The sequence below is a fragment of the Electrophorus electricus genome, chromosome 3 (assembly GCF_041902795.1).
Source record: "Electrophorus electricus isolate QZ-2024a chromosome 3, ASM4190279v1, whole genome shotgun sequence".
NCBI classification, from domain to species: Eukaryota; Metazoa; Chordata; class Actinopteri; order Gymnotiformes; family Gymnotidae; genus Electrophorus; species Electrophorus electricus.
Window position 1 is genome coordinate 30,579,491 of NC_137499.1, and position 27,997 is coordinate 30,607,487.

The window sequence follows — 27,997 nt, forward strand, 5'->3', positions numbered from 1 at the left end:
CAGATGTCATCAATAAAGCATTCAAATAAAAACATCAGCTTTAATTTCAAAGCATTTTCGTCTATATTGGTATACCTCCCAGCAAGACTGAAATGTACTATGCAATTTTTAGGGTCAAAGTGAGAACTTTTCTTGATTGCCAATCTCACAACCAGAAACACACTTACCACAAATTGCTTCTATTGAATACAAAACAACAATAACAACAACAACAACAACAACAACAAAAAACCCAACCAATCAAGCAAATTATGATGAAACTGCATTGCAGATGAGGAGTGCTTTACCAGAGATGTTTCCCAGCACTAACGTAATCAATCTAAGCTTTTGCAACCAAGTAATACAAGTAATTGTTAATTTGTCCCAGTAATTCATTCAAGACCTTGAAATAATGCTGACATTCTGCACTTTAACCTGTCACAATTTCACCGAAAACCGAATTTGCTGGAGTAGAGCCAAAATGACTCTACTAAATAATCATTGCTCTACTTTATAGTATACCACATATACTATTGGCCAGCTTTTAAATCTTTAATGGTTATGTTAACTGTTACCATACTGCTCTCTATATTAAGATGGCATGTTGAGAAAACCACTTTTTTCCTCTGCTTGTTCCTCAAGTCCTGCAGCCCTCCTGCTTGCCTCCAGTGGCCGGAGTTCCTGAACCAGCGTCACAGCTCAGTGGATGACCGGGAGAGGGGTTTCAGAGGAAGCCTCTATCCTTTCTTTCTGAGCAGTCGCTCATAGATCCAGGAAATTATACTTTCACTGGTGTCCTTTGAGGAACTCTTTGTTAAACAAAGTTGAAGAATGCCTCATTTCCAGGAGAGTGAGTTGGTTCTCTGTAGCATGTACCAAATAAACCACAAACCAAACCAAGGAAACCCCCTATCTACTGCCATGCTTGAGATGTGTTTGCTTTCTGCTGTAAGTGGGTAAGGATATACAGGAGATCTAAAATTTGTAACTTACATTGTAGCCATTTTTGTATCCTCACGCTCATTCACCCATGGGTAGGCAGCCTTATATGCAGGTGCAGTGTGGTTACAGGTTTTAATTCCAGCGAAGAAGAACACCCAATACAACTAAAGACAAAAATCTGAATATCAGTAGGAATCAGGTTTGCATGAGCTCAGTAAACCTGCAGTCACATTGGCCCATTATGGATTAGGTCAGTTACCTATATCTTAACCACTGAGAAGCTCTGCTAGTTTAGCATCAACCCTCTACAGAGGCTATAGCATGACAGCAACAATTCGAAAGACCAGAAAGAAGCCATGCATAGCAGATAGCCTGTGAAGTCAGACAGCATCCCCCAACCCCCAACCAGGTCCATTCAACTGGCCTCTTGTCCTGCTCTTTGTCTGTGAAGTGTTCTGTGAAGTTTTCCATGGAGAACAGACCAGTCAGTGATTTAAGTGGTAGTACAACAGGCTGCAGTCCTTTGTGGTACAGACAATAAGATAAATGCAAAGGCGGCTCCTTTGAAGGCATCACAAATTTTTCACTGTTTTTTCAAAGGAGCTGTTTTTTTGTAAATTACAGCTCACTGAGATTTGATCTGTGCTGGTAGACTTACTTTTCACATCTGTGAGGGAGCAGCAGACTCGGACAAAGAAAGAGTACACAAAAGTGTGAACGAGGAGAAATATAGTGGTCACAGACAACTGACTATGAATTTCTGTTTGGCAATACAGCTTTCACAACTTTGCATACAAAATATAGCTGTTGTCTTTACATCACTATGGATTATTTTATTCTTGGCAGTCTCTCAGTGGTGTTTATTAAGAAGAGGGGATGGCCCTCTTGCATCGTGCTGGTTTTTTGCTCTCGGTCAGACTGTTGCATTATGGCACGAGAAATAACTTTGCCCTCTTCCTCCCTCAGACTAAGCTGTTCCAACAGTTCTGCTTTGCTGGTTAATTACCTCTGCGGTTCAGTCTTTGTTTAATCAGGTTTTCTGTCATACAATTAGGGGTGCTTTGAATTGTCCTCTTCTCCGTATACTGCCATAAATAGATATATCTTTTGTCAAGTGTCATCATGGTTTCCTTATTGACCAATATTCAGCTTCCCTTGTACTGTCACGCCTCTAGCCTTAAAATAATTTTGGAATAAGTGTAAGGGGATGTGTTTTCAGCATTAAAAACTCTAGTTGGGATAAAAGAGAGCTGGCCAAACTAGGTGACTTATGTGTCCAATCAACTTGAACATGCAATTTGGCAGGGTACCACATTACAGAAACCCACATTACCACCAAATTCTCTTTCCACACAGATGAAGCTCTGTAAAAAAAAATAAAAAATTAAAGAAAATCAGGCATCCCCCAACCATTTCCAGTCCCCCTCATTGCATCTGTAACTCAAATATGTTGAAGGGATAACATTCCACTTAGCAACCCAGCTATACACTGTGAAATCATTAGTGCTCATCAGACTGGTCAGCTTCATCATCCTACTGTGCACTTTTTCCCCTCATCATATCCCAAGAATTGTATTCATCTGTCAGACACAGCCAGGAGCACCTGCAGTTGGGGGAGGGGGGGGGGGGGGGGGGGGGGCTGTGACTATTTCCTCTAAGCACTACCAAAAAAGGATATTTCCTTTAGTTCAGTTTGAAAAATGCATGCGCTAACTCTGAGCTAATGTTACTCATTAGCGCCATCCTCTGGACAAAACAATTGTTTTGTCAGTTGGCTTTAAAATGGTTATGTAATGTCTCAATTTTCACTGTTTCTTTTCATTTTCAAGCGTGAGGCAGGATAGACTAGACTAGAACCCAAACTACAGTGTTGGTAATAAAACCATGTTTCATTGTGTCTATGCACGTTTTCAAAATGAGAATTTCTTTAGCCAAGACTGAAGGCTAAAATGCTGGTGTTTTAGAGAAATGTGTCTATATTCAGCTATTGAAGGCCATGCTGAAATTAATTAATTAATTGTCTAAGGCCATTTAAGCAATATTTATACAATTCATAAACTGCAAATTTTGGATGTAGTGAAAAATAAATTGCATGATAAAATTATGGTATATATATTCTATTCTGTAAGTAGTGATGAGCAATAATGGAAATAAAAGTCATCACTACTCTAAACGTATGCAACCAAAATGAAATGAAATATGTAGAAACACTTTGTTCATTCATTTAACCCAATGTTATAAGTTATTACATTATATAAACAGATATCTGAGTGATATGGACTCATGCACTCATGCTGGTATAACTTCAAGGTAAAGGTTTAAGATGTATAAGGTTCATTTTTTCATATCTAAAATATTTTCTGTCATTCTTAGTTTTAGTAAGTCACTACTTGCATATTTAGAATGGATTTTAAAGAAAGTTTGAAAATCAGTATTCTGAAGTTCTCTATCTGTTACAAGCACAATACCCCAACACACTGAAAAGCAAACAAGTTTGAAGTTCCTAGAGTTCAGACAACACTTTTATATCTAGTCTTGTGCTGAGACCTTTAATAATACCCAAGGCCTGACTGAGGTGCTACACCATACTGTGATCACTGACTTCTAAAGAGTGTTTAGTCATTAGTTGCCCCATTTTAAATATAACCAAGCAAATGCCACTCTCATGATTTGGATCACATGACACCAAAGTCCTGTTTCTCCTAAGCCTAAATGACAAGCATTCATGCGTGTTCTCTCTCTCTCTGGATGGTTTTTACTTTCTTTTGTCTACAGCTAATCTTATCTGCGGGTTGCTTGATGCAATAAAATAATCAAGTAAATAAATGAGACCATTTTTTTTAAAGTTCTCTCTCTCTCTCTCTCTCTATGCATCACTGAAATGACTAACCTTTTAATGTCAATTTATACAAAACTAATTCAGTAACCGTGGATCCAGACTGTCATGCAAGGTGATTGACTTTTTTTATTGCATGCACCCTAGACCTTTAAAAATTGGGGTTACTGCTTAAGTAAAGGGAAGAATGGCTTCAGAAATGACCCACTTAGAGTGTCATTGTTCATTCCTTCTGCCCTTTCCACCTCCTCAGCTGCATGCCAAGGTCACCAACCCCATCATCCACCTCACTTGTTCCGGAAGAGTCTTTTCCACCCCCTGTGGTTCGGAGTGCCAGCCAATCAATAGAGCACAGCAGAAGGTCAACGTCATCTCCAGACTAACTGCCAAGCGCCAAAAACAGTTAGTAGTGACCGCAGCAAAGTGCCCAAATGGCTGAAGCAGCCAGGTGTACTTTTATCAACACAAGCATGAAGCCAAGGGTTCCCTACTGAACCTTTGACAGTCTCAGGAGGAAGGCCCCTCAGAGCCTATATGAAGGCGGGGCTTCTGGTCTAAACAATAGTTACACAGTAAAGTTAAAGTTACTTTCCCACTCTCACTAAAGCACCCCAAAGCAATAGGTTTACTCATGCCCTAGTGCTCTTTGGGGTTCACTCTCAATCACCTGGTAATCTTTTGTTTTGAAATAATTGCCAAACCAATTAGTAAAAGCAACAACAGATCTACAATATTCTATATTTGTAGAATATATTTAAAAACATAAAATATTGATATCAAATTAAAATATTGACCTCACAATCAAAAATCATAATGAATCTGAGAATGGGTAAACCTTTACATGTTCTTGTCTTAAGCTTATTCAAAACTTCTGTCTAATAGTAATATTATGCAGTTGTCAAACATTATCTAAGAATTTGGGAATTAAATTAAATCTAGGGAATAATGCATTTTTTTAATTCATTTTGGGGTTTTTTTCTTTTATGTTATTTTTTACCACATAAAAAAGCACATTTTTACATAGTTCTTGATAGGAATTTACATTTCCTTGACAAGGAAAATATCTGAGGATTAAAATCAGAAATTCAGGGGGAATTGCATTTACATTTTCAGCATTTGGCAGATGTTCTTTCCTATAGTAACTTACATATTCATTAATACGACAGCATGACTGCTCCCTCTCAACTGAACCCATGACCTTGATGTTACTATACTGCTCTCCATCCTCTAAAAAGGTGAGCTACTGTGGAACGAAACAAGGAGTTCTCGACTGTGAAGATGATGGAAACTGTTCTTCAGCCAAGTGAGTGGAACAATTGATGACTTTTATTTAATAAAAGAAATTAAGAATAAAAGTTCATTTGTGCATAGAATTCAGCTATGTTTAAAAATCATACTTTCTGTATGGCCACTTTATTAGAAACACGTGCCCTGTTTTCTTGGCACACCATAGGTCATAGGTCTGATAGTAATGGATGTTTAGGCTACCCTACAGCAGAAGGACACTTTCAGCAGGACAATACAGTACACCATGCCACAAGGGTCGTGTAGTAATGGATTGGTTCCAGGAACTTGACAGCAAGTTTTCCTTGTTTCCCTGGCCTTCACACTACTCAGATCAATCTTATACAGCATCTCTGGGATGAGTTAAAACAGGCTGTTCAGAGCATCACAGTATCTCTACCTAATTTGCAACTTTACCTAAATGTAAAAGTAGCTAGCTAAGCAGTGCCTCCTGCATCTTTTGCCAAACACTGCAAAACATGCACACCATGCTTTCCTGTGAATGAAAAAGGTTCATTTGCAGATTTAAAAAAAAGGTAAAAACACCATATATAAAATTAAGTTTTTTTTAAAGTTCAAAACCAGAACATTTATTAAAAACAAACAAAAAAAAACCCCTCCCCTGAACCAGAAATGCAACTGGTTGTCCACTAGTACTGTCCACCCGTAAAAAAAATATAAAATATATATCCTGGTATCGAACCAATCACTGAGGAATTGCCATCATCTTGCTGCAGGGAATGTTAAACACCACCTTGTTGACAGTGGTGGGAAAATATCCATCAGTGAGATCTCAAATATCCAAACACACACTGATACACCTTTTCTCTAGTACACCTTTAACTAAACATCACAGGCCAGCAAAAAAAAAAAGAAAAAAAAAAAAGAAAAAAAAAAAAAAGTGTTAATTTCAAAATATTAGGGGAGGGGGGTTAGTCCTTTTTCCTGGCACTTATCATCCAAGGGCCTCGCTCCTTCTCTTCTTACTCTGATTACTTCCAACTGCTTCAAGGGGCTTCGATGGCGAGTAGAGGGGAGCATGCTGGAGGCACCTGCTGCCCTGCCCCACACAGGTGGCTAACAGAGATGTGAGGCTGAAGGTTATCTTACCACGTTGCAACAAAAGGGCTGGGTGGATCTTACCTTCTTACAGTTAAGCAAACCTAGCCCTTTTAATGTTTAATGTAGTTAATGTAGTTAATTTTAGGGTAAACTTGATCTGAATAGTTTCTTGATTTTTTCAACAGTAGAAATGGTTGGTCAGTGTGTGGTACATAAATTTATTGGTAACATACAATAAATTACAACTCTTTAAAGACTGTGGGATAAATCTATAGTACAAGTGTTTAATATGCTTTTACAAACTGACAAGAGTCCAGACTGCTCGTTGGTCAAAACTATAGTGCCATCTAGTGACTCATCAGAAATCCAAAAGCTGCAAGAGAATAAACAAATGAATATGATCTAGATCCAGTGTTTGAGATCAAATGTACAATGTCACAAAGTGCACAATAAGTCAGACCACTTAAAGCTCTGTTAAAGCTGAAAGGGGTAGGAAAGCTGTATATTTGTATTAAACTAATGCTGCTTAGTTTTATTAAACTGTTTACTGTCAAGTTTGTATTAAAAACACCGCTTTTACAAACTAGACCTTATTAAAATTGATGTATGCCCATCATTTATACCTGTGCATGGCACAACTTGCTGACAGCTTTAGAACTGAGTAAAGATGAGTTTCACTGGACAAAGTGCAATAGGGCAATCCTTTAAGGAGATAAGCAGACTACAACCAGTATTACTTAAGGGCTGCCTTAATTAATAGGGTTGGATAGCTTTTATTTTACATTTCTGTAAAGCAACATTAAAAACACATACTGGAACTAAGCATTTTCCTCTTTGCTAGATCCATGGCATGTACAAGCAAATTAGTTGAAATGTATGATTTTTCAAAATGTGTCCAAAAGAAACACACAATACACAAAGACACCAGTAACTATATTGTGAGTTTCTATTTTTTTTTAAAAACTTTTTTTAAATTATTATTTTTTGGATTAATTTGAGCCCCACTGGACTGTCTTTGAGCCCAAGGTGAAACTGCAGAGAAGTACAATTATAAATGATGAGGACACAATCATTTCATTAAAAACATAAAAACGACCAATCGCTGGTTTAAGCGAGAGGCTAAAGGAAAGTCTGCTTTGTAAACAGGTTATCGTGTCAAACATTAGTTTAAAGATATTTGTTAGCTTTCTTAATTCATTGTAAACACGATTTAATCCGGCAATTCAAGGTGCTTAAATATATAATGTACATTTTAAACTGATTTTCAGCCTGCCACTCAGGCCATACCGAATGCATCGCTGCATATTTCGATTACTTTCAGTGACTAGCAAAAACAAAACAAATAAAAGGTTTCAAATATAATCTATGGTCTATTGTAAACGTAGTGCGCCATTTTCAGTGTACGTGTACATATAGGATATATGGTATGACGTTACCTACTCACCAGTTCAGGCAATATTTTTTCAACGTGCTCCAAATCCACAACATCGCAGTCTTCATTTTCTGCCTGTTTCATGGATCTCCGTGTCGCTTCTGGGGGACATAAGCAAATCAGATCTTGTACGACTGTGTAGCTCATAACCAGATAACTAGCGCTAGATTATGTAGATAGGCCTTCCGAAGAAATGCTCAAACAGATAATTTAGTTAGGCAAGAAAATATTTGACAAAGATATGTTAACCGAGCTAACCAAATCGGGGGGGAAGAAGATTTTTTTGAGTATCTATTAAATCAAGACTTGCTTACCGACAGCGAAAATTTTCAGCATCTCGGTCATAAGATTGACAGCATCACTACTGACTAATGGAAAGCAAAGAAATCTTCGTTAGCTAGCTTGCTAGTTAGTTAGTTTACTCTATACATACGCCATGCATATGCTAACCATACAGTCTGTAAACGCAGACCTTTGGTTTTCTCGTCCTTGAAGAACATCGTCAAAACTTTGCTGACAGTCTCCTAAAAAAAGTGCAACAGGATGATTAAAATTTCTGCTTAGCCAGCTAGCTAGCGAATGACTTTAACCTAGTTGTGTTACGTATCAGCCACTGAAAACAAACAGCATTTAACCGTGGGCTTCTCACTAGTTATTTATCTATTTTAACACTACTAACCTAGCTAACAGAAAAAGCACAATAGTTACCTTCTTGAAGACTATTTCGAGCTCTGTACTATCCATTCTTTCAATATAACCGCGCCTATTTCTTCTTTCTAAATTACTCAATTTTAAGTTCCGACTGCTGCCCTCTAGCCGCAATAATCACAGGTGGTCCACCAACCTACCCAAATCTTACAAGCTAAAACCTTTCTTTTTACTTTCTTTTGTCTACAGCTAATCTTATCCGCGGGTTGCTTGATGCAATAAAATAATCAAGTAAATAAATGAGACCATTTTTTTTAAAGTTCGTAGTCAGTCAGTCAGTCTCTCTCTCTCTCTCTCTCTCTCTCTCTCTCTCTCTCTCTCTCTCTCTCTCTCTCTCTCTCTCTCTCTCTCTCTCTCTATCTCTTCTATAGGATTGTACAGTGAAGGAAAGACACAGGCAGTTGTCAGCATGCACCACGTGTCCAGTGAAAGAGTAACAAGGGAATTAGAAATCTAATTAAAACAGACATTATTAAAATGTCAAGCATATCTACTAATGCTGATTTGCTATAAAACTATGACTGACACTGCATGTTTAAAGTACATTTTTGTGGCTTTAGGAGAACACCCATAATCAGTTATGTTACACTGTAGATGCCTCGCATAGTAACCAGAACAATGTAGGATGTCTCAAGTGTGACAAGTGTGTTCTTTGTTATTTCCCAGAGATGAGAAGGGAAAGAAAGGATAACACAAGCAAACACTTGAACTTGGATATATGTATACACACACACACACACACACACACACACACACACACACACACACACACACACATATATATTTATATATATGTCACTCAAGTTATGTTTTGCAATGAACTGAATGGATAGTCTGACAATCCTAAAAATATCTAATTTACAGATTATTACACATCACTAAAGCCTGCCAAAACACAGACACATTTATTTAGATTTTGAAAAATAGCAAATTATAATTGCCACACAATTTGCCAAATCTGACTACACTGTATTGAATCAGTAAAGTATTTTCTGTAAATATCTTGAATTACTATGTAACTTCCTGAAGAAAACACTGAAAACCATAATCTCACCCTTGAAGCATAAACACATACATGCACAATTTTTAATAGAAGTATGTTATGAATTAAAACACAGTGAGGAAGACATTTATTTAAAAATACATTCCAAAAATGCTATTCCATTTATCAATGGCTTTATATTTATGAATGAATGAGGTTATATTTATATACCACCTTTCAAGGAACCCAAGGTCACTTTATAATTAACATAGGCAGTTTATACATGCAGTCACACACCAGTGAGAAAAAGCAGTCAATTGCATACAACATACTCTCAACCAGAAGCCTCAGACCACATAGGGACTGAATCAGGTGCAGGGAAGGAAAAGAGGACTATACCATCCATCACATGCGCGCATACACACGCACACGCACACGCACACGCACGCACACACACACACACTTTATTAGGGAATTCACCAAGACAATTTATTAGGACAGCCAATTGGGTGACATGAAGCTGATCTCAATGTTATATTTTGACTGCAGAACCTGCTGCTTCAGTTGAATATAAAGGTATTATTGTTTCTGCAAAATCTGTTTTAAAAAACCCTTAACCTTCAAGATTGATGGACCTACATTAAGTATCTTATCACATTTATCTCATGAATGTTCTTCCTGGTCACAGAGTTCCTGCAATTTGGCTATGAGGAACTTCTTATCTTCACTCTCCTAAAAAACATAAGAAAATAAAACAAGTAAAAAAAATTCAAATTTGATCAAAAGTACATTTCGGTACATACTGAATTACAAACTAGATTTCTGTTCTACATACATTTTCAATCTGCTCCTGAAGTAAGGCTATTATTCTTTTTTGCCCATCCACAGCTTGAGTATGAATGTAAATAAGGAGTCTGCAAGGGGGGAGGAGACTTCATTGTCACAACAAAATAAAAGTGATGAAGAAAAAACCTTGAAATCTAATCTAAGGCCAGTCATCCTTGACTATCCCACACTCACAAGAAGAACCCTGCTGTGATGAAGAGGAAGAGGGGGTTGTCTACCAAGCAGGTATATGCCCAGCTGAGCCAGTTACTGCTCAACCCCCTGACTGAGGGGAACATATTTGGCAGAGTCCTGAAAGGCCCACAGGTTGATGATGGCTTGCTCCTGAAATGACAACAAATATTTTGATTAATAAATACTCATGGAATACTGTATTTGTGCTTTTAAACTAAGGGGTGATCTAAACTCTCTCCTAGGCTCACCAGACAGTGGCTTCTTGTTTCCCTGCACTAAGATATATGATTCTGCTTGAATCAGCAGTATTAGGACAAGGAAAATGCACCATTGCACCAAATGCACCCCCAATACTGTAAATAACCACAGATGACACTTTACTTCTGTGAAACAAATTTCGTGCATCACTGTGAGCCAATGTGGCTGTCTGTTTGTCTTTCTGTCTCTGTGTGTGCGTGTGCGTGTGTGTGTGTGTGTGTGTGTGTGTGTGTGTGTGTGTGTGTGTGTGTGTGTGTGTGTGTGTGTGTGTGTGCGTGTGTGCGTGCATGTGAGGGTGAGGAAAAACAAAAGGACCTCAGGTCAGGCCTGAATCTACACACCTCCACATAGTATATACAACACATGCAGCAGCTCCAAGAAATGAGGGACACCAGAGGAGCAACATGAAGAAACTACTCATCTGTGAGGCCCTCCATGACTTCCTGGGTGCCTGGCAGTTATTCAGCAAACTGACCTATCATGATTATTAGATTACATGAAGCAAGAAATTATTGGGTATCATTGAAACATATCACCATGCTAAGCATAGTATTGTGCGGAATACGATTTACTTATTTTCAAGGGAATTTGAATTTACCCTTTTCATGTAAAATAAAAATAATAGTTTTACAGACTGAATTGCTGGCAGCAGTGGCATAAACAGCACTCCAAGCCTGGTTAAAAAAGCATTGAAAGACATCAAAAGTGTGTAAGTGATCCAAGCCTGAAAAAAGGAAAGAAAGTAAGATATTAAAACTAAAGATCGTGACTTTACCAAGCAAGTGTCTGACCATGAATGAGATCCAAAACATTCCGTGCAATATCAAAAATTGGCTTTCTCTTTCTTTTCAACACTTCCTGCGAGATCAATCTGTTGAAGCAGTAAGACAGTAGAGTAACTGTTAGTATGTGTGTAATTTTCAGTCATCCAATTATTGAATAATCTAGTAGTAGTAAATAAATTTAACTGGACTTGTGTTATAATCCCTTGTTATTGTTGCAGCTTTTTAGAAAGACAAATTAACAAACCTCCAAACAAACTCTCCAAAGATAGTGTACAGCACAGCAAATACCATATCCATTAACAGGAAGCGATAAAGCTCCTGTCCAACAAATGTCTCCCAGCACTGCTCATGAAAATGGAAACACTGTTAGAAAAATAATGAGTGAATTTCTAAAAAAAAAAAAAAAAGAATTTTATGAAATCCCTTCAACAAAAATGTACACATATACTTTTTTGAAAACACTAGTTATTATATGCTAGAGTACTGATCTTTTAGTTGGCAGGCAGAGGTGCTAGACTTTACCACAAGTTTTCTTACATCATTGTGCTGTGTAGCAGTGATGTTCAGCCAATGGTAACAAAGAACAACCATAGAACTCACTTTAAACAACAAATTTCTACAAAGGAGAAAGTAGATATTAAAGACAGACGGATTTAATATGATAGACAGACGGATATAAATGATATATAAAGTTTCCAGAGAAACTGGACGTTACACAGAGGTTCATCAAGCAAACTGCTTCTGCAAGCAAAGTTCTAGGTGGTGAAATATAACGCCAGTAGCATTTTTACACTGTCCAGAGCAGCAGTTCACTTCAGTTCTGTTTTATGTGTACAGTGGTTTTTTAAAACAGACATCCCACATTGTGTTATTCTGTTCTCCAGCTCTTTTTTTTTTGCTGACTCTGTCCAACATGGACTCAGACTGTTAATAACAAAGACTTTCAAAACTTCCAGTGATGAATTGAGCTTTAGCAAAGATAAACAGTTCTGAAAGACAAGGCAGGATATAACTATGCTTTTGTGCCCAGTAGAAGCACAGATGACAATGTCTTTTTATGAGAAATTCTAAGGACAAAAGGTACATATTATTCAATTAGGGAATGAATTCTCATGTATACTCATTACATTCTACAAAATATATTTCTGAATATATTTTAATGAATGTAAGATTTAGCACATCTGCAAAGCAAGTAATTGTAAATGTGAAAAGTGAATGTCAAATTTAAAAGATGACAGTTTATATGCTGACCTTGTTATAGAAACATAGATACAAACAATAATTGAATCATAGCTCTCCAAACATGCAACCATGTTGAAAACAGTAGGTAGCAGATGATTCACACAGCAAACTAGAAAAGGAAATTCCAACAACTTGTCATCCTTTGCAGAATTTCCATGTTTGCACTATACATGAAAAGAAAAAAACAGACAAAGGCACACACTTTATAAAATATACAATACCACAAAAACTCACATCACATACCAGAACCATATTATTCCTTGTGGCAGCTACATTAAATAAATGGGCCCTCAAGACTCAAGTCCTGCATTAGATTAAATTAAACTGCATTAGATATTAGCTAAGTTCTCATGTTGAATCAATATCATTAACCTGAGCTGTGGAGGTTTAAGAAAGTTGCAGTAGGGTATATAAATATATATAACCCAATAACAGTTCAGTAATGGATACCTGACCTAACTGGATTTATTTATCTGAGGAAAGTAAAAGAACAAGAGGAAAAAAGAAGAAATCACTGGAAATAGGAATTCCCTAACTAGCTAGCTAAATGAATAAATAATAATATAACATTTATATATGAATATATGAATAAATATCACTCTTAACCACTTTCAACATTGTCAACTTCATCATAATCATATTTTCACTTGTCAACAATGTCTACAAGATAGGAATATTGATCTGTCATTAGCTGCAGATGTACAGCAGCTTGAACCTGCTGCAGTAGTTTCAAAAGTTCATTATATCAAAATTAGCTGACATGCAGCTAAAGTACGAATAAGATAGATGTACTTCAAGTTACCTTAAATTTGACTGAAACCAAAGATAGGAACTGAAATTTTAGGCTGCTTTAATGCAAGGTCAGTTCTCCTGCCTATATTATATTACATATTATGAGTATACACTGAATTTATTCTAAATTAAAATGGCATCATCAAACAACTGAGCAATATAAGCCTCCAATAACAGTGTTCTCCAATAAAGCAGCCTAGTTTATATTTGATTAGTTGTGCCATTTCTCCTAATTCTTCATTAGCCTTTGTTTTTGTGTATGCTTGTTGCCATGGGTCTATATAAACGTGTAAACAGATTGTTCAGAAAACCACTGTTCATATTGCAGTAGTCCAAGGTGAACTGATATGTAGTGTTAGTTTGGGGTATATTTTCACACAGTACATTGTAACAAATTCCCTACCCTACCTCTGTAGACATGTAGTAGATTGCAAGCACAGAGCAAGAAGTGCTGCCCAAACAAGCAACCCATGCGAAGCAGTGAGTAGCTAACCGGTGCAGCCTGAACAAGGCGTTTTGCTTCGGCTTATCACAGCCAAGTTCACAAAGTAACTCCTGCCACAAGAGACATGTGCACATTTGTAAGAGACAAGGTGATTTTTTTTTTAGGATTCACTTCAAAAGACATAGGAGTCCTTCAATGGAGTGCATTCTTCACTATGCATTCATATTTTATAATGCAGTTAATAAATGTATGTTGAAGATCTTCAATTGTATTTCATAACGGCTCAACCTTTTCTTCAGATACTTTAAACATTCTGCCAATGGTGTTAAAAGCAATATAACTGTCACATCAGTTCTGAGTTCTGCTTTTTCTTACCACATACGTGTTTCACATGCTATTTAAATCCCATAGATCACACCGTGTCTGAGAATTATAAAAACTGATAAACACCATCTCTATCCATGCACAAGTGATCACAACAAGCTACACATTTCAGTATTGCATACACTGAAGCTCTCTCACCTTTAGTTGTGTACAGATGTTCTCTGACTGCAGTTTAGCTGATGTCTTCTTGCTAACTTTAAAATCCCAGCAACTGAAAACCTTCAAAGCTATGTTCCCATGAGACTTGAAATTCTGAAAATTTTCCCCTAACATTTTGGACACACTATGCAAGAAAATAAAATAGTGTAACTCATGGCCTATCTTTGCAAGAAATAATTATACAGTATTTAAATATAGGGAGACAAAGAAGCAGACCTGTATACAAGCGCTATGCAAGTGACAATGAGACCTATTCCAATGATGAGTAAATATGCCAGCTGTATATTGTATGGTCCTGCCATATACGATCCACTTTTGTTTCCTTGTTGACAGCTTTTGTCTTCTGTATAGTTATAGTATCCATAAAACAGTAAAGAGTTAGTGAGCACACCCTAATTTGGAGAAAAGTACAATCATTATTAGACATAACATTGTATATAAAAGAAAAGGGAAGAAGTAGAAAATGTTTAAAAATTCATAACTATTTATCCTTACTGTGCCAGTAAGAATGTCAAAGCCAGTGAAACTGATACTGTTGGGACTTTGAGATGAGCCATGAATTACTTGTGGTAGGACCAGGAAGAGGATGACGATGACAGAGAGGAATATGTTATAGAGAAGGAGGGTCCGGAGGAAGAGAAAATAAGAGAGCACTCCAGTTCCAAAACGGCTGCTCACCTGCTTCAGTGCCCCCTGCCAAATATGCAAATAAATGAGCAGGGAAAGAACACCCTGCCAGCCACTGTACAGGGTCTGTGGATAACGCACGCACACACACACACACACACACACACACACACACACACACACACACACACACACACACACACAAAGAAAGCAAAACATAAATAAAACATTTTAACAGTGGCATCCAATGATTTGAGATACAATAAATAAATGATATTCACCTTTACAAGACAAGTTATTGTCATTTTCATTGTAATGTGAGCCTTATCTCTCTCAGGACAAGTCAGCACTCTGAAAAAAAAAAAACATTTGGATTGCTAAGCATTGTATTTGTATTCCTCATGAACTCTAATGTTGCCATCATGCCAAAATGTTATCATACCTGAGTTCACATTTCTCAGACAAACTTAAAGGCGTATTACGCAGGTGATGTGCACGCTCTCCAGCTGATAAAGACATCAGGTTCTTCAAAAGAGTCTGTCTCTGGGGCTCTGCCCATACAGACACACAAGCATATACACATCCAAATATATACACAAGACCCACACATTCAAATAGGCCCATTCACCCATAAATAGCACTGTACCCAAAAAGTAATGCAAGATTGGATGCTTTCAAAAAATGCAACTTTACATCAGTTTAATGGCAGCTTGTCTATATATAAATCTCATTGGTGCTTACCCTCAGGGGAGGAATCCTGAAGCAGTAATTCCATGACATTGCTAGCTCTGGACTCCTGGGAGTGGGCCTCTCGCTGCTGGCACTGTGTGTTGGTAGCTGCCCTATTCTGTCCTTGTGGAAGATAAAGACAGCTGTGTTTCTAATCTGTTGTGTCAAACAGACACTTAAAAAGCTAACATGAATACACATTCTATTGGGAAAAGCTACTGAGTGCCACCTAGCATGATTTAATTTGCAAAATGATAAGTGGCCTACTAAGTTTCATTCATTATTTACTATGGCATGACTTTTTGGAGGAAATATTCCTTTAAAACTATAAAGGTCTAATTAATATTTCAATACATAGTGACTGCAACAGTTTTCATCCATTTGTGCCATAATATCAATAATGAGAGCAATTCAGCTTTTAGTAACCAAGGAGATACATAAATTACTGCATCTTTCATGAATGTTAACTTACTCAATGAACAACTGGGCATTGAAGACAAAACCCGCAAAGTGGCAGCAGCCCAGTGGTTCCTCATCAAAGACTTCGTCTGCCCAGCTTCTTCTGTATCCTCATGTGCTGGAACAGCAAACAGACAAAAGCACAGGTTTTGATTTAAGGAGCAGTACAAAGAAATCCACTGAGATGATTTTAACATTTCACTGTAATGTTTACTTTTATAGAACTCAGCTCATACTTGTGACTCTGCTTCCACTGCTTTCTCCTCTAAAGGCCATTTCAACTGTGTCTAAGCCTCCATCTACACTGCAACTGGCTTCTGAAACCAGACAGCTTTGGAAGTTTTCAAAATCCTCCTTTGAAGATCTAAAGATGGGAGGAATTGTGTGCACATGAAGATGCATTAGGAATAAAGCACACACAACTAGTTACATGCCATGCATTGGTTCATATAAAAAGAAATGGTAATCAAACCAAAAATGTTAGAAATAACAAAACATAGAAAAGAGAGGAAATTCAAAATGCATGAGACTAAACAAACATGCACAAGTTTCAAAGAAAGTATGAGGAAAAGGTAAAAAGTATATTAGAGAACAGCATGTACAGCCAGCATGCAAATATAATTTCTAAGTTAACTTCCCATTTCAGAAATAGTCAGAAATAGAGTATGTGTGGTGACGTTTATGACTACTTTGATTAACAAGTCACTGTAGTGAATTTTTTAAAATTAAAACTTAAACCACAGAAAATACTTTGAAATAGTTATTTTACCATAGTTATTTTGAGCAACACAAAAAATAAATGAATTCCTTTCTTAACTCACACAGAATCTAGTTTTGTCTCATGGATGTCCACAGCAAAGCTTACATTATGTGCCATTTTGGTGAAGTGCAAGACGTTCTCTATGATGTGCTTTTTATATGCCTTATACCCCACCTCCTATTTGCAAGAATGCATGCATGCACACCGACACACACACACGCGCACACACACACACACACACACACACACACACACACACACACACACACACACACACACACAAAGGCCTGGACTTAGAGTCATCTGAGCTTAACTCTTCCTGTCAAAATTTTTGTTGGTAAGCATCTTATGACCAATGAAAGCATGCCAGCTAATGCCAATCTGATCCTCTATATAAGTGCTCAGACAGACAAAATCTAGTAAAAACAATGAAGTCTATTTTTATTGTTACTTTTTGGGTGGGCATTTGGAACCCCGCAAGAGTGTCAGTGGATGTTATTTTGTTGATTAAGAGGAAGGCTTTGTTAAATAAGTTAACACATTATTCTAGGTTAGAATTGCTACTGAAAAGAACAGGCTCCTAATTAGACAATTGATCTGACTGAAATTTCCATCAGTACTTTCCAGTCTAAATTTCCATCCCTTCAAACTTGCAGAAGCGCTGCTGTAACATCAACACAAGGCCATGGGTCTCATTTTGATATTAATCTAGTCTACAAATGGTGATCATGAGAATTTTTTATGAACTTCCAGAGAGTGCCCTTGGGATGCAGACTTCAGCTAACTTGTCTTGTGGAATTACCTTAAATTCATAGTAAAATGGCAAAAGACCAAAATAGTAGCGATTCAGTAGAGGAAGGAAAATGATTTTTTTTAAAACAATTAATTCATGACTCCTCCCCCGAGGGTTAAAAATAGCCTACCGTAAAGAAAAATAAGACTCAGAAAAAGTTTTTTAAAAAAAGGATGACAAAAGAATTGTTGAAAAAATGTCCTACAAAGAAAAATATGTTGCAATACATTGGTTGTGCATTATTATATATGTTTATAATTCAGTGCGGTATTATATGTAATATATTTTGCATTATTATATACTTTTGTATTTCAGTGTGGTATTATATGTAATATATATTTTTTAAAAGCACTGGCCTAATTATTACGCCATGGTTCGCATTTTCGCACACACTTATAATTTAGGCTGTGTAGACTGACAGGAAGATGATTTATATTTGTGTGTACAGCGAAGCATTTGGTTGTTTAGTGAAAATTGGTTAAGACTGACAGGAAGGACAGGAAGAAGACCTTTAAAAGGCACATTTGTGTGTACAGTAAAGCATCAATTTAAATTGGCTAATGCAATGGTCATACAGTAACCGAAACCTTGCAGTTTGTTATATACATTTGAAACGCTCAAACAACGTTTAAAAACAACAAAATGAACCAATGACTGAAAATGTATTTATTAATTACTGAAAATGTATTTTCAGTGTTTGCTTGTGCTTTGTATTTTATTCGTAGATTTTGAAGCATGTGCGTGAGCTCCTGACTGCAAAACGAGCGAGAACGAGAAAACCAAAATAAAACTCCACCATTACCCACTGGTCCCACTGCGATCGGCAGTTGGCCACGTTAAATTAATGACGTGTACCTCCTGAAGGGGCGGACCAGTCTGTTTTCAGGAAACTAGTGTAAAAGTAAACAGAAAGTTGAGACATAAGGTAGCTAAATAAGCTACAGCTCCAGGAAGCCTGATAAGACTATCACAAAATGGAGAACAGCGCTTATGGTGCATCTCTGGCTGGAGGTTCCTTTGATTTTTTGAGCTTTATTAAGCAGCCTCAAACCATAGTTCGCCTGCTGAGTTGGGTGAGCTTCCCGTTGGTGAAAGTCGCGTTGGATAGTTCGTTAGCTAGCTAAGCTAGTTTAATGACTGTTCCTGAAACGTCCTCTTCTCTATATTAAGCCTGGGTGGTAGCTAATCAACTATCTAACAGTGGCTTTAACAGATTTAAAAATGACCAGAAATACCGTCCGTGCTTCGTCAGGGTTCTTACAACTGCATTGTTAAGTGATACAAACGTGGGTTAGCTAGCTAAAGAAATAGCTCCAATCTTGGAACAGACAGCTGCTCGGTAACCTGTTACGTGAGAATACAAGGAACTGAGAATTATTTTAATGAAAACGTAGCACCTCGTGACGTTCTTGTTTTCGATCCTTTAGTCAGTTTGTTAACGTGAACATTTCTCAGCAACGTTTTGTATGTCTTTCCCTCTAGTTTTAGAAATGTAAGGTAGAAAGCATCAATTGATTAAAATCTCGTGACTTTATTCATGACTCACCTGTATTGACTGTTGACTTTGCTATTGGAGTTACTTCGTGAATGGTCTAACAATTACGGTTCTGGAGCAGGCATGTATTACACATTTTAGTGTTAACTAATTGGCTAATTAACGAATCTTTCATGAGTTTATAAAAGGAGCGAGGCAAAATAGTAGCTTTTTCTTGAATTCTGTTTATAAGATTTAAAAGTACTGAGGTACTGTTTTACATAAACTATAAAATGAAGTATTTGAAGATAAACACAAATTATACTAGAAAATTATGCAGCTATTTAGTTATGTAGTACACTACACTTTGAACTTTTTCAACACTGGACAGGTGCACTGTAGTCTAAGTGTGTATGAAGTGCTACTCTGTTTAATTCTGCTACACACATTTACTTATTTGCTACCCTCTTCTGCTTTTCAGCTCTGTTCCATAGTGGTTTTTGCAACCATTACTGCAGAAGGCTACATCAACTCAGGACAGAGTCCACAAGCTAAATGCATATTTAATGAGAATGATGGTGCCTGCAGTTATGGGTCAGCTGTTGGAATTCTAGCTTTCCTGGCATGTGTTGCCTTTATTATTCTGGATGCTTACTTTCCCCAAATCAGTAATGCCAGGGAGAGGAAATACATTGTCATCAGTGATCTTGCTTTTTCTGGTAAGGAAACCTATGTTTTTACTTGCCTATGTCCATTCCCCTATATAAATATATAGGGTATAAATATAATTAGAGAGCTTGCCTGTTTTTAACAGCATTTCCCTGGAATAAACCACTTGTAGTGGTGTTCTTGAAGGTTAACAGTAGCTGATCATAATGGCTACTTTCCCTACTCTTCACTCTTTGTGTTTATTCACTTTCACCTGGACTTTCCCTTTTCACTAGGCGTGTGGACGTTCTTGTGGTTTGTATGTTTCTGCCTCCTGGCCAATCAGTGGTCACACACTAAAAACGAAAAGATTCAAAAAGATGCTGCAGGAGCTGTGATAGCCTTTGCCTTCTTCTCCATTGTGACATGGGTAAGCAAGTGTTTTCCAGCTGTACATGAAGTTTCAATCTTGTGTTTGATAAACTGAAACAAGCCTTATTTTTTGTTGTTCTTTCTAGGCACTGCTTACCCTGTTTGCTTATAGACGATACCGCCAAGGAGTGGGTGACGTTGGTCTTGGCTACACTGATCCTGCCTATGACCATACCACTCCATACCCTGCTTATCCTAGTAGTGCTCCAGGAGGCTATCAGCAGTCCCCATTCACCAATAATGCCTCAGGCGAGGGAAGCTATCAACCCCCATCATATTAAAGTTCAAAGAATAGAATCCCAGGGTTAGAGAAACAATTAACACAAGTCATTGCAGTTCATCAGTGTGCACTGATTCTTGCACTCCACTGTTTAACTGGACCCATATATATCAGGATAAGAGTGAAAAATTATCCATATAACTGTTTGTAGAAAGATTTGTAAAAGTTTGATAAATATGGGTCCTGTTGTTTTTGTTTGTTTGCATTTTTTTTAAATGATTATTTGCCTGCAGTTGACAATCAGGCTGATATGTCTTGTACGTATTTCTGTGCTCAAAACTATTTGGTTTTGTCATCAGTGCTACATGATTAATTCAAAAAAAACAAAACAAAAAACCAAACAAACCGTGAATTAGCAGTGTCTTAACTATTGGAAATTATTTTGACTGTATATTGGCTTTGGTGCATAAACACAACAGTAAAAAAGGAAAGGGCCATATTGTAAAGATAAAGGTTGTATTATACACATTACTGCAATCTGAGTAACTTTTAAGTACATATGGAATGAGCAATATTAAGTGCCATGATGTATAGTATGTACTGTACATTCTGTACTGTTAAATAGTATAGATTACTGTTTATTAAACTTGCATCATGTGCAGCCAACAGCTTCACTATATTTGCAGTTGTGATTCTACATAGCCACAAATTTTAAGTACAAAATTCACACAAACAGGTGTATGCACATTAACTATTTAATTGTAATTTTGTGCTGTATTAATGTAAAGATTGACTAATAGAAGAGAGAAAATATATGAATTACTGGAAACCAGTGCCTTAACGTCAGATACAACATACACCACTTAAGAATGTGCCTTTTTACCTACTTCCTCTATGCAACTGCTTTGTTGTACATATTTAATGCAAAACCAGTTATGGATTCTTAAAACGTATCACCATAAAGTTGTCTTTATATTTGTATAAATGTGTTATTTTATACCAGGAAGCCAAATTCAGAACTTCTTCCCCTGACCATAAGAATTGTGCCCTAAATTTTTTAAATAACTGGTGCTCTACTTATAATTTTTAATTGTGGACATTTGTTTATGCCAAATTTGTCCAATTTGTAATATATGTTGTTTTTTGTAAATCCAATTTGTAAATTATGTTTTATACATTTATTGCACAATGATTCCTACAAGAGAGCACAAATAAGAATTTCTAATCAGACCACTGTCAGTAACATTGGTTTATTAACCTCTTATGGCATACTTTAAAGATGTCTATAGTTTGTTAAAAATATAGATAGATTTCATGAATGGATGAAGAGTTATATGCATTTGTAACTTACTGAAAGTACAGGCACCATGAGTTTATATGTGTGACTGCTTTCCAGTAAAAGCTGGTTTTGTTAGATTGGAAATGTGTGTCTTTTGTCTTAATGTTTATTGAATTAAAGGGACAATTTCTAAGTCAAGGCATTAATGAACAGCCAACCAATAAGATTCACAGAATATTTAACAGGTAGACACTGGTGCCATTTGCTGCTGGACACAATATTTACTTCACTTCTATCTGGACCCATATTAAATGAGCCCTTGCAACGAAAAACCATATGTATCGATATGCTGTTTCTCTGCAATCTACAAAATAAAAACAATAATATAAAGCATTATTGGAAGTTTTATTTTTAAATTTCCCCACAAATGAATGTGACTCTAAATAAAGCATATTTAGCATTTGAATGTAAAAGTTGTACAAAATCAAAAAACTAAAATAACTGATTAAACAAATGTGAAATGGCTGATATATGGGTTTTCATTGCAAGGGCCCAATTTTTAAAACCATAAAATATAATTTAATTAAAATCTATTTATAATCAACACATTACTACCAGGTACTAGGTAGTGACTCTATTCTACTCTTAGGGTGATATGACTCAGAAAACGCTTAACAAAACCATGAATTTTACTCCATCAGTATTTTCATCAATATTTTTATTTTATTACATTCTATATATAGCCTTTTCATGATAGATTCTCAATAACACTGATGCTGAGTTACACCAAATGAGCTAAGGGTGACATGAAGATGCTGTCTGTTAGCTTCATGCTATCTGTTGGCTGTGCACATTGGGACATTTTCCCATGCTGGCTAGACTTTGCACAACTACCTGTGGCTCATGTGGCTTCCACATTTTCAAGCTGAGCCCAGTCTTAGCAATATAGAAATATTTCTCCTAGTTTCACTGCACTGACGTCAAGTTCCAGATATTCAGAAAACATTTATTCGGTGTTTTAAAATGGTTCTCTGATGTCTATATAGAAGGTATGTGACTTTGTTCTGGCGATATAACCCTATGATTTCGCTCTAAAATGAAACACGCTGTTTTTTGACAACTCATTTTGGTGGGCTCATGAATATTTGATGATCTCCGATTGGCTGGTCTGATTGGCTGGTTTACATGAGGCACCACGATGTATGTTTGAGGCTGTATTGGAGGATATTTCAGTTCTCAAGCAAAATTGATTAACAGATTGACTAGATGTCTTGTCAAACGACAGTTCAGCTTCAGATGTGCAAACAAACAACTTGTCCAGGATCCTGTTAAATTTGAACTTCCATCGTGCTTGTTGCTCTGTCATTATTTTGTTCATCACAATAATTTCAGAACTGATGCAGGTTCAGCTGTGGATGTCCATGATAATATTGTCTGGGCTAGAAAGTGGACTGGTGTATGCGAATTCTGGGGGCATAAATATTAATCAGTCTAAGATTTGTATTGTTTATGAGTGATTTATATTTTGAGGTCACAAAAGAGTTCGAAGTTCACGGTATGTCTTTTCCAAGTACAAAACTCTACATTATTCAGCCATGTCAAGTAAATAGTTAGAACAAACTATGAAATATATAGAACATAATAAAACTGTGGTATCATCACACGTTTATTGGGTACCTGAGAAAACCTGTTTGAAAAACTGAGTTTTGGTACGGAAACCTGCAACGCCCCATCCTCCATCTCTGTTTGGCTAAAAGCAACATCCGGCAAGCATTGTGCATCGCCAGGTGCTTATTACTGTGGACAAAAAACACGCTGGTGCTGCCAAAAACATTCACGAAAAGAAATTTAATAAAAGGAGAGTTAACATTGCAAGTGCTTGTACAAAATGAAAGTTGGATGCAGAATTAGCGACATTCCTGGACAGTTAACTAGCTAACTAATGTAATCCCGATCTGTGGCTATAATGAACTGTTTGAATAACAGACTTTAGATAACTAATAGAGTACATAAATCTTTATCACTTAACAATTTATCAATTAAGTAAAGGAATGCTTTCAGTGAAAGCTGTTCTTACAGCTGCAAATCGTTAATGAGCCTAATTTAAAGGTTTATAATTTCACTATCATAAAGCTAAGATAACTTTCATAGTAGGCATCATGATACCAGGGTAAAATGCTAGTATTATTTGTTGAAGCGACAGAACATCAGAACTAGTGGGATTCTCGGCATCCCTCCATAGCACATCTTTAATTGGATCCATAACAAACGCAAATTATTTGTTACTGGAAGCCCATAAGCATAACAACCCTGAGTCACCGAACAATGGACTCACCAGTAAGATGCATGCAGAGCACCATCTATCAAAAAAGTGATTTGTTCCTATATAGCAAATAAATAAAATCTGAAAAATTGTGCTTATAAGTCAAGGACCATGTGAGTAACGTTTTGTTTATGAAAATTTGATGATTTTAAAGGACGTGTCTCTGTTTTAAACTTAGACTACATAACAAACAAAGTTTAGAAAAGATATAGTAAGGAATAATATTCCAGAGTGAATCAAGGCTTTTAAGAAATTTCTAAATCCAGTTAATTTTGAATGTAGAACTGAGCATGGGAAAATTAAAGAAATTCTGCCCACTGGCTTAATATGAATTCATTACAACAGAATTCCTAATGCAATGAATTTTATTTTTCCAAATTATTTAAAAAAATAGTCATCAATTACTTCACTAACTTGACTTGGAATATTTAATGACATAGCCATGTATATGAATCTATAAATCCTTTCTGCCTTAGTTAAAAACATTCTAACCTTAATTGACAGATCCTTAAATAGCCAAAGGTTAAGTATTGTCCTCATCTTATCAATGGCTGGATCAAAATTCCATCTGCTCCTCTCATCTGGATCCTTGCAGATCACAATTCCTAGGTATGTAATCTGCTCTTTAACAGGCATATTGTCAATTATCTGTATCTGACAGTTTTTAACTCCTAACAACCCACATTTTTGAGGACTGTGGTAGCTCAGTGGTTAAGGTACTTGAATTGTAATTGGAAGGTTGCCAGTTCCTGCCACTGCCAAGTTGCCACCATTGGGCCCCTGAGCAAGACTCTTAACCCTCAATTGCTCAAGTTGTACTCCATCATAATTGTAAGTTGCTTTGGATAAAAATTGTCAGCTAAATACTGTAAATGTAGCCTATGTAAATACTGGAAGCTTTAGAGAATATTTCAGTTGTCTCATAGAGACCTGAGTATAATAGCTTTTTTAAAAAAGCAGCATGTCATCAGTTAATTGGCTCATAACAATCTCTTGGTCATCGATAACCCTGTCTGATCACCCATTTTAACATAATTTAGCAGTCACGTGAAAAGAAGAAAAATATATCGGGACAGCCTTGCTTAAATCCTAGATTTAGCTCAAATCTAGGCGATCTACCACACAACAGAGCAATTGATATGATTATACATAGCTTTAATTGCCTCACAAAAAGTCTCCAAAACAAAATTTTCTTAAGGCGTGGAGGATGAAGTTGTGCATTACAGTATCAGGTTTTATAGAAATCCAGGAAAATAATAAAAGTTTCTTTAGAGCATAAATCAGAGTAATCTATAAAATCTAAAATTAGTCTAATACTGTTGGATATATGTCTGTTAGCCATAAATCCAGATTGAGCTTCATCTGTGAGATGGCCAATAACTGATAACTGATGGCCAATAACTTTGTAATCATTATTCAATAGATAAATCTGCCTCCAGTTATCTATTAGCAGCAGCGGATCATTTTTAGGCTTAGGTATAAACGTCATCAGGCTTCAGTGTTGGAGGACGAGTGCGATTATGTATACTCTCCAAAAACAAAAACAACAACTCTCAAACAAACATGGTCAGTTGCTCGGAATTTTTTTTTTTTTAATGCAATTCAGCTATAAAGCCATCTACTCCTTTCAGAGAATTATTGATTTTAGGATGCGAGATAACATAACTTTAAATGAAATCCTAAGTGCTACCATCACGTTATTCCTGCTGGCTTTTGTCAATAGTTGTCACATCATACATGGAATTCAGAATTGTGGTCACTGGAATCGTACAAATCGCCAAGTAAGCAAGGACATGTCTACTTAGTCCTCTGTGATAACCCTGTTAATGTTCAACCGTTTGAATTGAGCTAAAACTAAGACAATGTTTTTGCTTAAAAAGTCATATTTTTTCCACCTTCCTCTATCATTTCCTAGACCTAATAAAAGCTGCCTCTGCGTTATTTTGGTATAACTCGTCAATCGCACTTTGTAAAGTAACCATCTCAACTCTTTCCTTGTCAGTTAGCATATGATGTGGCCGTGAGGATAGAGAGGCGATCCTAGAAACAACTTCCTTAGCTTAGCCATCGAGCTTTCTTTAGCCCTAAGTAATTTACCAGCTTCATGTTTGAATGATTCCAAATGAGTGCAAAACCTTTGGTCCTTAAGTACCGTATTCCAGTAAATGGCATCTAAATTTCTTATGACTGCATCATCAGACTTCAATAGAGAATTATTAACTTTCCAATATGCCATGGTGTATTGCTTAACATTGAACGAAGAAAGGGGGAGATTGTGATTGAAACCACCCTATGATCTGAAAGCAGAGTAGGCATGATATTGACAGAAATATCTTTCAACAATAAACTGTTGGAGACTAACCAGAAGTCTATGTGCCACTGTCTTGTTCCGACTGTATTGACTACTATGCCACTAACTATCCCCCCAATTGTGTAAGTAACGCTAACCTACTAACTGTGTTTTATTTATTGGTAGTTTTTAAAAATTGCTTTATTATTTTATTAGGATCCCATCTGGCTGCTGACTGTGCTGGAGGTTCACAAAACTAGTCATACGAAACTAAATCACATCACATTTATTGTTTTGATTTGAACCAGCAGGAAAGTCAGAAGATATAGGATGAGCCAGAGGGATAGAATGTAGATGCTAATATTGGTTAATTTTGTTATAGAAAATGTCCAGTATGATGGCATTCCGTGTGCAACATATGCCCAGTGAAATAATAATTTTCTTAGTGTTAGAACATCAGGAGAGCATTCTGTACCATGTGCAAACCATATATCATTACCCCACTGTGACTTTCCATCATATCAGATGCAATCAAGGGAATTTCTTGAAAAAACAGAAATTAGTCATTTGATGTTTAGAGAACAAAAACGACACTGCATTTCAATTCCTTTTTCAATCCCCATGCATTAAGCGAAACTAAAGACTTGAGTGTTGAAAACTGGGTGCCAAAACTACTCGCTACCATGAAAGGTTCATGTGAAACCTCAACAAAATTAAAAAACTGAGCTCAGAGCTCAGAGAACCATACATGCACAAATCACAGTAACCAAAGAACAAATAAAAAACAAGAGCAACCCCTAGGCACTATTTTGGGGGTTGGATTTCAGTTCATTAACAAAGGCCTGACCACTGATTAAGTGCACCATTTTCCCTTGTAAGCATGTTTCCTTCACCACTGGCCAAAGTAGAAGCCTTCTGTCCCTGTCCACTTTGGAAAGATCTATGAAACACAGCCCTTTCTAGGAAACTAGGAAATCTTGGCAGTCTTCCATATAGCATCATGAACAACCCTTGATGTGAACTTGATATTATTTCCTCTAGGCTCATTTGCTGGTGACTTTCCATGCTGTCTGTGACCCAGGCAATGCATAACATCAATGACCAATGACAATTTTGCCACTTCCTCTGGTAGAATAGACTAACAAATATGAAAAACGTCAAGGTGTGCTTCCATGGCATTGGTTTCAAGTACCCCGAGAATGCAAAGATTCCAGTGCTGTAGGTAACGTTTTGGCAGCCTCTATACATGATTCTCTGTGTGAGACTCTAATGTTGTAGTGTGATCACTTCCCCTTTATATCCTTTCTTTCTGTGCATAAAAAGTCAATATTTTTAGGCCCTCTATTTCAAGGGTTTTGTCTGCAGTTAGCTTCTCTAACATGTCAGATGTGAAAATTAACCAGGTGATCTCAGTTTAAGGATATTAGAAGTTTACAATGGTCAACCAGAGGACAGTTTGAGCTTGGCCTTTTTTGCAGCTGGTGAATCACAAGGAGTTAAAGGCAGCCATGAGAAGCTGTATTCAGTTACAGAAACATCAGAAGAGACGTCTGTCGTAAGATAGTCACGGCCATTGTCGTCTAACACACCCAACTCCATCTTTAGCATTTCTGGTCACAGCCTCTTTTTCCTTCCTTTTCCGCTCAGATTTCG

General features: G+C 36.8%; 3 protein-coding genes across 7 annotated transcripts; 1 reads left to right on the forward strand and 2 right to left on the reverse strand.

The window, feature by feature from the left end:
* Positions 1–6,301: 6,301 nt before the first annotated feature.
* On the reverse strand, positions 6,302–8,373 carry LOC145656994 (centromere protein X-like). The gene is made up of 5 exons (XM_081711041.1): positions 8,244–8,373; positions 8,008–8,059; positions 7,850–7,903; positions 7,548–7,636; positions 6,302–6,476 (listed from the first exon to the last, which is right to left on the reverse strand). Exons 1-5 carry the CDS (start codon positions 8,277–8,279, stop codon positions 6,462–6,464), a joined length of 246 nt encoding a protein of 81 aa, XP_081567167.1. The 5' UTR covers positions 8,280–8,373; the 3' UTR covers positions 6,302–6,461.
* Positions 8,374–9,350: 977 nt separating this feature from the next.
* LOC145656992 (transmembrane channel-like protein 6) lies at positions 9,351–17,090 on the reverse strand. Of its 5 annotated transcripts, none has more exons than XM_081711038.1 (19): positions 16,947–17,090; positions 16,362–16,489; positions 16,139–16,243; positions 15,679–15,789; positions 15,380–15,488; positions 15,219–15,288; positions 14,806–15,063; positions 14,527–14,702; positions 14,290–14,434; positions 13,731–13,877; positions 12,540–12,694; positions 11,826–11,904; positions 11,533–11,630; positions 11,279–11,374; positions 11,102–11,177; positions 10,845–10,978; positions 10,246–10,395; positions 10,061–10,139; positions 9,351–9,957 (listed from the first exon to the last, which is right to left on the reverse strand). In XM_081711038.1, exons 1-19 carry the CDS (start codon positions 17,000–17,002, stop codon positions 9,889–9,891), a joined length of 2,241 nt encoding a protein of 746 aa, XP_081567164.1. In that variant the 5' UTR covers positions 17,003–17,090; the 3' UTR covers positions 9,351–9,888. The 5 variants fall into 5 exon arrangements, with proteins under 5 accessions (XP_081567164.1, XP_081567162.1, XP_081567163.1 ...); XM_081711036.1 differs by having other exon boundaries at positions 11,533–11,651; XM_081711037.1 differs by having other exon boundaries at positions 11,811–11,904.
* Positions 17,091–18,555: 1,465 nt separating this feature from the next.
* Positions 18,556–21,875, forward strand: LOC145656995 (synaptogyrin-2-like). Its single transcript, XM_081711042.1, has 4 exons — positions 18,556–18,751; positions 19,634–19,871; positions 20,097–20,230; positions 20,319–21,875. The coding sequence occupies exons 1-4, from the start codon at positions 18,653–18,655 to the stop codon at positions 20,511–20,513; spliced, it is 666 nt and encodes a 221-aa protein (XP_081567168.1). The 5' UTR covers positions 18,556–18,652; the 3' UTR covers positions 20,514–21,875.
* Positions 21,876–27,997: the final 6,122 nt, after the last annotated feature.